This window comes from Corythoichthys intestinalis, chromosome 9 (assembly GCF_030265065.1).
Source record: "Corythoichthys intestinalis isolate RoL2023-P3 chromosome 9, ASM3026506v1, whole genome shotgun sequence".
NCBI classification, from domain to species: domain Eukaryota; kingdom Metazoa; phylum Chordata; class Actinopteri; order Syngnathiformes; family Syngnathidae; genus Corythoichthys; species Corythoichthys intestinalis.
In genome coordinates, this window is record NC_080403.1 from 32,522,181 (window position 1) to 32,534,198 (window position 12,018).

Genomic DNA, 12,018 nt, shown 5'->3' on the forward strand with positions numbered 1-12,018 from the left:
ATTTCATGTATCGTATTTAAAAAAGCATATCATAGACTTAAGTATTTTAAAAAATAAAGTTGACAAATTTCCATAGAATTCACAACATAAACAGTGCCTTGCCAAACAAAACAAATTAGCCAAGTGTTTGAAATGTGTCGCAATAATTTCTTAGAGCACGCCCATTTTAGTGTGTTCAAGTGTTCAATTTGTCTAAGCTAGACTTTGGTCTTTGCGAACAACATCTGGCTGTCCAGACATTCACCAACATTACCTGCCTCCAGGTCTCTGTACTGACCACTAGACATGTGCCGATTACCGGTTTCAAGGGCTACCGTGGTATGAAAACGTCACAGTTTCAAAACCGCAAAAAAAAAAAAAAAAAAAAAAAAAAAAAAAAAAAAAAAAAAAAAAAATCCGTCATACCGTCCACGGTTTCCCCTGCATTTAAAAGATTGTGGCGCACTGTTGAGAGGCGGGGCCCAAAATAGAGCCTTGCCCTATTTTCAGAGCGCCGCTGCGCTAACGTCAACAACGTATCCATTAGCAGAGAGGCAGGCGTACTTATATCTGTGCTATCAGGCTGTTTAGGAAAACGGATATATGCAATCACGGCTGACGAAACCCTGATATAAATGCGTTTTTTCCAAGTTTTGCAAGCTCTGGGACACTCGAAAAAATGACTCTCATACCTCTCCTTGCTAAGCTAAATGATACCTCGATGTGCGTTTATGTAACCTACATAGGGTCATGTAGCTGTGATCAGCTAAGCATTTTCGTACATGTACCGTAGCTGAGAGCTACGACATTAGCTTGGCTAATGAAATTTCAAATACATCTTTTTTATGGTTCTTCTTGGGAATAAAATGTGAAAAAAATTCTCATTTGTCATATGACATGACACAATTTCGCCGTGGCACCTCATTTGAGGCTGTCCGACTGATGCAGCCCACCACCACAGCTTCAAAAACTCCTACGGGAAACCCTGCCATCTAAGGTATTAGGTATTTTTTATGTCCCAAAAATGCAGGGTAAAATCCCTCGCTTGCAGCTGTGAGGCTCAACCCTCCTTCACTGGTTGTTGGTCAGTGTCAATGAGTCAGCTGTGCTACACGATGGCTGGAGGAGGTGAAACTCCTGAACTTTTTCCCCCATCAAAGAAAACGAAATCGCTGGAATGGGAATACTTAAACTACGGAAAAGTTACAGATGGCCATGGCTTAGAAGAGGAGGGCCAACATTTAAAACATGTTTTTGGAGGGTGGAGGAGGCAATACCTCAATATGATTTCACATTTATTCAAAATTATAGGTTAGTGAACATAGTCATGAATGTTGAGTAAAAAATAATGTTGAGCTGTGGCTGTAGGCTCACCTACAGGACTGCATTTAAAATTTATTTAGATTATATATATATATATATATATATATATATATTTTTTTTTTTAATTTTTATTTTAACATGCTTATGTTCCAATTTGCCAATATGTTTTGAAAAACAAATCCTATTCAATTGAAAACATTTTTTTTAAACCCAGATATTTCAAAGTAACCAGTGTTTCCCCTAGGATTTTTTGAAGCTGTGGTGGTGGGCTGCATCGGAGTCGGACAGCCTCACCATGTCGTGCCACAGCGAATTTTTTTTTCTTCATTTTTTCCCCCAAGAAGAACCATAACAAAGATATATTTGAAATATTTCATTAGCCAGGCTAATGTTGTACCTCTCAGCTACAGTACATGTATGTAAAATGCGTAGCTGATTACAGCTACGTTACCCGATGTACTAATGCGACTTTTTTTCTCGTGGCAATAGTACGACTTATATCTCGTAGTGACTCAGGGTTGGCAACCCAAACTGATGAAAGAGCCATATTTGACCCCAAAAAAAACAAAAAAAAACTGATACAGTACGTCTGGAGCCACAAAAAATTAAAAGCCTTGTACAAGCCTTATAATTATCGATACTAGCTATATTAGCCTACTATAGAAATGACTAAGTTGGCTAGAAATACGTAATTAGCCTTCATGATTAAATGTTTATTTTCCCTGCAGTGGATCCTATAGAGAATGACGCACCACGTGACTACTCTGTTGTACTATGCCACCACAAGTTTAACTTCATTACAATATTAATGAATTGAAAGAATGTTTGTGTCATGTTTGTCCTCCTAGAAATCCTATTAAAACAAAAAAATATATTTCCCTCCCCCATCTTTTTCCATTTAAAAAAAAAAAAAAAAAAAAAAAGCGCCGAAGCATCGCTAAAGAGCCGCATGCGGCCCGAGAGCCGCGGGTTGCAGACCACCGTCGTAGTCCTCCTTTTTCCTTTTATTTGACCCTCATAAGTACTACATTACCACAACAATAACAGTCCTTCTGTCAACTGACCCATTTAGAGCACTGGGGGAATTCTAATAGCCGTGTAAAGAGTTTTACTTGATTCGGTGAGAAGGTGAATAGTTTTTTCCCCGTTGTTCGTAAACTAAATTTCCACACAAAGGCACGTCGAGGTACCATTAACTTAGCAAGGAGAGGTATGAGAGTCATTTTTCGAGTGTCCCAGAGCTCGCGAAATTTGGGTGGGGGGGCGCATTTATCAAAGTTTCGTCAGCCGTAATTGTCTGAAGTTGGCGCGCCGGTGTTGTGCCGAAAAATAGCCACTCCACGTGAAATGTCCCCCCTGACGGGAGCGCCCACACGTCACTCGTACAAACAGCCTTTTCTTACCAATCGATGGAACCAGAAACGACGTTCTTGTACCGTGAATATGTATCATTTTACTCTGCTTGAACTGATAAATCGTTTACTGTGACCAACGCTCTGAAAATAGAGCAAGGCTTTATTTTGGGCCCCGCCTCTCCGCAGTCTCTCAGCGCAAGTTAGTCAAAGTTTGCTTTCCATCCAAGACGGCCGTCCACCGCTCACTTTCGCCGAAAAGTCCGATCCAAATTATTGTAATGCCCCGGATATGGGCAAGAAGGAGAGAAGTCTGTATTTGCTTACCCACTTTATTGTGGTAACAATAATAAAGAAAAACAATAACAAAATAACAGCGGGCTGCTACGACATGCGACCGCTATCTCTCGCTATCTCGCTCGTTCTCCCATTCTTCCTACTCGTTCCCCTTGCGTCTCTTAAGGGGGGGCCTGCATAATTACGAACATTAGGCTACAATACACAATGAATAGGTGTCCGCTGAACTCCTCCCACTCGGCTGCCGCTAGTTTGAAGCGGCCTTAAAAAATTTTTTTTATTTAAATAAATAAATAAAATACATCTCATTTGCCAGGTGTGGCGGCTTTCATTTTAGTGTGGCGGTGCGCCACAATCTGTTGAATATAGGGGAATCCCTGGTAACACATTTTAGAGCTGTAATTGCAATACCGTGAAACCGTGATATTCTGGTTTAAAGTTATCATACCGTCAGAATATCATACCAGCAGATGCCTACAAGTAACCACTGGATTCACTTTACTAAAAATAGCAAGATATCGTAACTTTAAAAGCAGTAAGTGTTTTAAGTTACTGTTTCATGAAACAATGTACACCTCTGCTTGATCTTTTAATATAGCGCTACCGCAGTCAAGCCAGTTGTGTGAACTGCTCACAGTGCTTCACTCACATTCTCCAAACAGGTGCTGTCTTTGTCCTTGTTGAGGTAGTGACACTGCCAGAAGCGCAGGAGGTTGCGAAAGTTGTTGAGCAGACAGCCGGGGTACTTTTCAGCGTACTCTTTCTCACGCAAGGCGTTAAGGTAAAAGGGCAGTTTGGCCTTTCTGCGGGCCAACATGAGGATAACCAAACTGGTGTTCAAACAGCTCACATTCTCCTGAGCAACGAGGGGGAGACGTGCACAAATGAGCGGAAGAAAACAATGGCTCGAAGTCAAGTGAGTGTGAAATTATGATCAGACCTGTGTGAGTGTCTGTACGTTGATTATGTTGACTAGTCGGAAAAGGAAGGCCAGCCTGTTTTCCATTCGGGCCATGTAGGACAGCAGACAGCACTCAGAGAGCACCTCCACTACTATTGAGGAACAAAAAGGATGGTTACAACTTAATTACAACATTAATTGTCTGGGGGAAAAAAACCTTTTAGCAATTAATGTTTAACAAATGAAAAACTAATGGTGGTACTAATAGCATTGTCATGATTCGTCTGTGTTAGATGGGATGTCTATTGAGCAATAAATTGATCCTATTAATTTTCTAACACGGGTGATTAAAAAAAACACAGGTAGACCCCGGGTTACGAACGAGTTCCATTCCTACGCTGGCGACGTAACCCGAATTGTCTTAAAGTACCGCTTGGTCCCCCCTTAAATCTCAAAACTATCCAAAAACATTTATTATAGGTCATTGCACTGTCCTCATCAAGATGTTGGAGCCAAGTCCTAGCTAGACAGTGAGCAAAGCACCAAAACGACTATGTCAGATGTCCGTGTGGTTTGCTGATTTTATTCAGCAGTTCATGACATCAACACTTGCAGAATGAAACTAAAATTAAAATGAAATTAAATCAGTTTCATCTTCACCAACAGCAATTCAAATTTGCATTTATTACTTGCTGATGATACAGCTATAATCTACACAAACAATTAGCATGTGTCTGTTAGTGCCTGCACATCATCAAAAACAATCACATCAACTCGCCCCAAGTATTCGGCCTCAATTGAAAATGCACAATAAACAGGACAAAGGTGTTATATACAGTTGTTGGTTCCGTTGGTGCTTCACTAGCAACAAATGGCGCGCAGGATTGCAGCTGTAATCTATCCCCTCTTTCTCACTCGGCTGCTAGACTCCTTCGTGGAACAAATGCGCCCTTCTTCGTATGCGCAAATACGTTCCTCGTGTGTATATGCGCTCTTACTCGCGTGCGGAAGTACTACAAGCGCTAAAATAAAAGCATGCATCACAAACCAAAAGTCAACATTACTAAAGAAAAAAAAAAAAAAAAGACTGGCATCGTAAAGTTGAAATATACGTAGGTCGGGTACGTTGTAACCAATGGACTACCTGCAATTAGAGGTTTTTTTTTTTTTTTTTTTGCCAAAAAGGAAATCTAGCAAATCATTTATTCAATAGATTATTCCGTGAGGAAAGAGTTTGTTTGTGAAATTATTACCGTAGTTTTTTTTTTATTTTTATTTTTTAAATAGTTTGGCTGTGGGTGCGACTTATACTCTGGAGCAACTTATGTGTGAAATTATTAACACATTATGATATCATTTCACGTGTTATTTTGGTGTTTTGGAATGACTTGTTAGCATGTTCTTTATGCTAAAATTATCTGAGTAACTTAATAGCTATGTTACGTTAACATACCGGCTATGTTCGCATTTCATTGTTAATGCATCATGTAACATTATCATACTGTATACTTATTCAATATGTCGTTCTCTATTGTATTTCTATTTGAAATTACCTTTCAAGATGACATATCTGTTCTATGTGTTGGATTTTATCAAGTAAATTTTCCCCAAATATGCGACTTATGTTCCGGTGCGACTTATTTTTTTCCTCTTCGTTGGGCATTTTATGGCTGGTGCGATTTATATTCGGGTGCGACTTATAGTCCGAAAAATACGGTACTTTTTATTTGGAAGCTGACAGCACAAGTAGGGGGAGAAAAAGACATTTAAGACAAAGGTTTTGCACTTCATTACCATTAAATTTGTTCAGGACTTAACTTTGAAGGTAAAAAAAAAAAACTTTAGGGCAAGGGACTATTTTTGTAAATGAAAAACATTGACAATAGACGTTCAATTCATTTCAACTGGGAGGACTGGCTGTGAATGCTCAGGTTTCAATGTCATTGCCTGGCAGCAGTCATTCGTAAATTAATTTTGGGTCCCTGCAATTTTATTCTCAAGCCATATCGCATAGCACTATGTAGGGCAGTCAATGGCTTACCTTTAACATCTTCTGTTTGGCTCTGAAATCTGTCCAAGGACAGCACGATGCAGCGCACCAACATGTTGGAGTCCACTAAAGAACTGTTGATCTGTGTCAGGAAAGCCTGGAACTGCCAAAGAGAAATTCTAATTTGTTAACACCTATATTGTGACTGACTGTAAGACACACTAATGTACCTTCTCTGGTGTGTTGACATATTTGTTAAACCTTTTAAAGGCATCAATGTTAAATTTCATGAGCTCTCCGAGCAGATCGAAGTAACTCTGCAAGACGTCTCTGGACGTGCAGCCGCTGTCGATGATGCAAAACAGGATGTGCTGTTGTCACAAGAGAAAAGCAGTCAGTAGAAGTACTTTTATTGACAAGACAACCAAATTGACAGGTTACCTCCAATAGACCTCTCTTCAGGAGAAACATTTGGTCTGCGTAGGAGGTGGCACCTCTCAGAAAACTTTCCACCGCTCTTGCTTGCCAGAACCTGTGGCCCAAAAGGTCAAATATTACCACAAGAAATTCACATCGCATGACATGTAAAATGAACAATCTTTACCCTATGTCTGACCTGAAAGATGAGTCTGGAGGCTCCCTCTTCATGACGGTGAGGAGGCGTGTAAGTAGGCCCTTTTTGCCGTCACAAACAAGACTTCTGTCTGTGTTGACCAGAGCCTCAACCTCAGGAATATTGGCCTTCATGGATATGGCACTCAGTTCGTTCAGCTCCTGGCTATTCAACAGGAGGTACTTGTTCCTGAAAAAAAAAAAAAAAACAGTTACATTTAGAATAGGGTTCTTACACCTTTTTCATGTCCAACTTCAAACACTTTTTAAGGACTTTCAAGACCAGTTTTTCCAGCACCTTCAAACATTATCTCAATGCGTGTGTGTGTGTTTTTTCAAACGAGGCAGAAATAAAATATGCTGCCTTCTCACAAATTTGCAAGTGTCTTCCAAAATGTTCTACTACCCTCGATGCTCAAGGAATTTAGTTTGAAATGTGCAGATTCTGAACCCCCCTTAGGAGAGTGCGTTCTACTCTATTTGTATACTGTTCGCTTGATTAAACTACTCACGCTGAGACTCAAATGAACTGTACTAGTGATGTCCTGATCCGATCACGTGATCAGAAATCGGGCCAGCCGCGCCATTTTTTAGAGGATCGGAATCGAGTGAAAAGGATTGGGGTTTTAATTATAAAATATATGGCGGAAAACACAGACAAGGCTGAAAAAGCAGTTTCTGCTCTTGCACACCTCTTTAAAATATACTGCTGTATTTTAAGCTAAAAGAACTGTTGTGTTAGATAGAGCAATATGTCTATATGCTGCCATAGCAGATTCATGGCACATTAAGACCCCAAACTATTTTTAATTTATAATTTCACCCTGGAAACCCCCGTTTACAGACGTCGCGCAACCGTTTTTGTTTCAACCTAGCCATAAAAACAAGGTAAGTAATCGGGTCCGATCACGTCATTTTCAAATGATCGGAATCGGCAAAAAAATATCGGACATGCCTTTTTTTAATGTATATATATTTTTTAATTAAATCGTTTTCTAACTGTATTTAACGTTACAGACATAATATGTTACACTCATCCAGAGTCTTTAGTTTAGGCTTAAGGTAGGGTTATCAAATTTATCCCGATAACGGCAGTAATTTATTTTTTTAAAAATGTATCACGTTAAAATATTTAATGCAATTAATGCATGCGCTGCGATCCACTCACGCATTGTTGTGCTCAATCTGTGATAGCGCCGATTTACCTATATAGAGAGCTAAAAGGCAGCGTAAAATGACTAGAGTGAATTTTGGCAGCCTTAGGAGCCTTTATTTAATTGGCTAAAGCCTTACAATCCCTCTCCCTACAATTAGAAATACCGTGGGAAGCAATGTGGGGAAGCAAGGTAGCAATTGATCTTTTTCTTAACACCCTATGTTATTTCCCAACGCAGAAAAGCTTTATCAATTGGTAGCACTACGCACAGTCATGGTTGCTAAAGGTGTGTTACATCCACCCATGATGCATCTGGGCATGGCTACAGTATCATTTACTGAAAGCTCAACAAATACACTAGATGGCAATATTTAGTAACAATATACAAAGTCACAAGTCTTTCCATCCGTGGATCCTTCTCACAGAAAGAATGTTAATAATGTAAATGCCATCTTGAGGATTTATTGTCATAATAAACAAATATAGTACTTATGTACTGTATGTTGAATGTATATATTCGTCCGAGTTTTATTCATTTTTTTCTTAATGCATTGCCAAAATGTATATGATCGGGAAAAATTATCGGGAATGATTGGAATTGAATTGGGAGCAAAAAAAAAAGCAATCTGATTGAGTATCTGCCGATCCCGATATTTCCCAAACTAAAACGATCGGGATCGGATCGGGAGCAAAAAAACATGATCGGAACAACCCTAGTATTTATTAAAGATATGTTATATTTTTAGCTTGCAATCATTAATTGATGTCTAATATTTAGTTTTTAAAAAAAAACTTAAAAATTATTCACTCACACATTTTAAACTTTTAAACAAATTAAGTCACAATGAAAAAATTTGCGTCTGTAAATAAGTCACGGATATCTACCTCATAACTATCGCTTAATTGTATTTTTTTTCGTTACTGTCGCATTTCCCCCCATATTTTAGATAAATGCGTAAATATATGAAAGAAAATCTCGATCACTCCTTGATGTCAGCGATTTCTGCATCGCGACCCTTGTTATACTACCGTGTTTCACCCATAAAATCCCCCCCAAAATCCGGCTGTGGTACATTCACTGCTTTGTCTTGACACTCAATGATACATGCTACATGGAGTTTTTGGATCGAAAAGAGGTAATTACGCGATATCTCGTTAAAATCATGGCTTCTTTAATTATGCTCAGGCGTGCTCTCACCTCCAATTAGTGTTTTGCTCTTTAAAATTAAAAAAAAATATTATTATTATTTTTTTAAATGCCCTCCTTTTCAAAATGTTTCTTCCCCCTGAAAATTGAGATTTTAAGCTTTCCAATGATGTATCACACATGCATATAGGACAATTTTGAAATTTGGCCAAATTGGGGCTTTAAGAGCGGAACTTCAAGTCACCTGAGTGTTTTCTGCCATATACAGTGGTACCTCGACACATGATCGCTTCGACACACAATCTTTTTGACATCCAACATTAAATTTGACCATTTGTTTCTACATCCGACGACATGCTCGAAATACGACGATTCATGACAGCGCCGCAGTTTCTTTGTTTTGCTGGAAGACTGATGCACAGCGGATTTTCTTGTTAGAGAAAATACTGCTTCCAAGGTTAGTGCAGTGGGTGGAAAAGGAAAAAGGTGACGTTTACCATTGAAATGAAGATGGAAATGATAGAAAAATATGAGCGTGGTGTGCGGATCCGTGAACTGGCTCGACAATACGGCTGTAAAATGACTACGATCTGTCCTCCTGCGACCTCTGTTCGTCAGTCTTTATAAGTTAAGGTGACAATTATTATTGTGGTAAAATTGCCAAAGAAATCGCCAGCTTCGTCAAGTTTTTAATCATTTATTCCATTAACATGTGCATCACAACACGCCTACTGTCCGCCACAGTTGACGCCAGTAACAAAAGATTAAAAGAGAAAGTAAACTCTCTATCGCACTCTCCATTTCATTGTCTCGTCAGCCACGCGGTGCGTTCAGGTACAGCGCGCAAGAAAACGTCCACAGCATTAGAACCTGATTCGTTACATTTTAACAATAATTATAATTATATTTTATTTATTAAGGATTTCGTGTGGAACGAATTAATGGAATTATAATGTATTCCTATGGGAAAACCCTGCCTGACAAATGCCATTTCAACTTACAAATAAGGTCCTGGAACGAATTAACTTCGTATGTAGAAGTACCACTGTATGTTTTTCTGCTTCATGCTCATACAGCACACCAGCCTCTTACTATCCTTCCTGTTAAGCAGTGCAGCCAACTGGCCATCAAGTTTGGGCCTTAAAGTTAAGGATGATTAACAGGTTTGTAACTTTGATCTTGCCAAAGAAGCTTGGTAGCGCGACGATCAAAGACCCAAATGTGTCAATCATCGTTTAGCCAGTTAAAAACTAGCGGTAGTGTGCTGTGGTAACTCATTGTGTAAGTGAGAGGCTGTTTTCAGCAGCGTGAGTGTTACAGTGTGAGTGGATCTGAGTGGACTCACTCAATTAACTATTTTATAAAGACAAGCATTTTTCTACATTATTCTTGTTAAAAAATATTTCACATTATATGGGACAGTAACATGTTTGGAACAACACTTTTTTTTTTTTCAATATCAGATTGGGACTGTATCGGAAGATTCTCAAAATCAGGTGACTCGGACTCGGGTGCAAAAATATGCCATCGGGACATCGCTACAATGTACTCTTGGGGGCAACAATGTGACGCAGGATATTAAGGCTAGGTTCAGACCGCAGGTCATAATGCACGGATATGCTTTATTTCGTGTTTTTCCGAATCGAGTAAAGCAGGGGCCCCAGTCTGCCGGGCCGCGGACCGGTACCGGTCCGTGGTGCATTCGCTACCGGGCCGCACAGAAATAATAATTTAATAACGACCGTATTCTGGCCGAATTAACCCTGTGACCCTGCTTAACACACCAATAACCCTGTCTACTCTAGATATAATACTACAGGATAGATTAGAATGTTGTCATAGAAATCCATTGATTGGACCGCTAGCAGTACATCTTGTTTGTGTATATAATAAGAGTGGGACAATATCTCGATACAGCGATATATCGCGATATTTTGCAACCCGATCGGTTATCGATATGCTCCCGCCAAGTATCGATACTTTTATTTAATATATTGGCCATACAATGGAGTATGGATGCTGTCAACTGCTCAATGTTTGTTGAGCAATTCCTTGGCGGTCCACTAGGGGCGCTCGGGAGTGGCGGTGAGGGTAAAGTGCGCACAAGTTGTCTAGAGAAGAAGAAATGTAGCTCCAAGTGGGTTGAAAAAATAAAAAAGCTCCGTGAGAACGGTGGAGGAAAAAATTAGCAAAATATTGCTACAAATCACACATGGGGACACACTTTAGATTTTACACCAACAAGAAAGGAAGTAAGGTGAACAAGGACTTTGTTGTATGCAAGAATTGTCTTAGAAAAATAAGTTTCACTTGCAGCTCGTGACGTAGTGGACACAGGAGTTTGTGAGCTTAGCTTTCATCACTTGAGGTAAGAAGGTTTTGCAATGTAATTGACTTTTTAATTTACTTGTATTATTTTGATGACATTTGGTGTTGAATGATATAAAATAAACCAGGACCCTAAACTGGATGAAAATGAATATCGAACAAGCCCACATGAATTTACCGATTTATTTGATATTATTTGAGAACCACTTTCCATGTAGTTTACTACACAAACTGTTATTACTGTCATTTTGATATAATAAGCTATAAAAATGGTTTGAATAGGTTCCAAGATATATAAAGTGATGTGCATGACAATTAATGTTGCTTACATATTAAAAATAGGTAATTATTGCATTTTTAATTTCTATACATTCAATTCATTTTTTTTTTAATTCAATACTTCCAACACAAAAAAAGAAAATCAGGATTTCAACTCAAAACCTATGAAGTAGCTAATATTTTTTGTTTTATTTTGTTGTTTTTAAGGTGAGGAAGACTGTGACTGAGCAAGTCTGGCATCTTAAATGCTGAAGCAGATAGTCGAAGTGCTCAAACCAAGCAAATAAGGTCATATACGAAGAAAAGACCCACCAATTTTATCATTGCGCCACTCCAAGCTCAACTGCTGACACCTATGGCACTTTTTTTTTTTTTTTTTAAGATTTAAAACTTTAAAGAAATTAAGGGTGCCATTCATCATGATCTTTCCAAGCAATATCAGTGGTTGTGGCTTGTTTCCTCTATATGTGCAGGTGCACAATTTGCAGTAGATTTATATTTTACAGCAATGTTGCACAGAAAAGGTGTCACTGTTTAATAAATGACTTAAACAGTATTTTTTTCTATTTTTAATTATCTTTTTTTCCCCCCGTTTCAACAGTTGTATCGTAGAATGTCATGTATCCAATTTCTGACCAATATATCGAAAATCGC

At 38.8% G+C, this 12,018-nt stretch overlaps 1 protein-coding gene across 1 annotated transcript in view; it reads right to left on the reverse strand.

Moving 5' to 3' along the window:
• The window catches only part of trpc4apa (transient receptor potential cation channel, subfamily C, member 4 associated protein a), a 40,093-nt gene that overhangs the window by 3,113 nt on the left and 24,962 nt on the right, over positions 1–12,018 (reverse strand). The window contains exons 12-17 of the mRNA XM_057847286.1: positions 6,459–6,644; positions 6,284–6,374; positions 6,073–6,213; positions 5,894–6,005; positions 3,892–4,004; positions 3,601–3,807 (exon numbers count right to left, since the gene is read on the reverse strand). Coding sequence (XP_057703269.1) covers positions 3,601–3,807; positions 3,892–4,004; positions 5,894–6,005; positions 6,073–6,213; positions 6,284–6,374; positions 6,459–6,644 — 850 coding nt within the window. The remainder of the gene's footprint in view (positions 1–3,600; positions 3,808–3,891; positions 4,005–5,893; positions 6,006–6,072; positions 6,214–6,283; positions 6,375–6,458; positions 6,645–12,018) is intronic.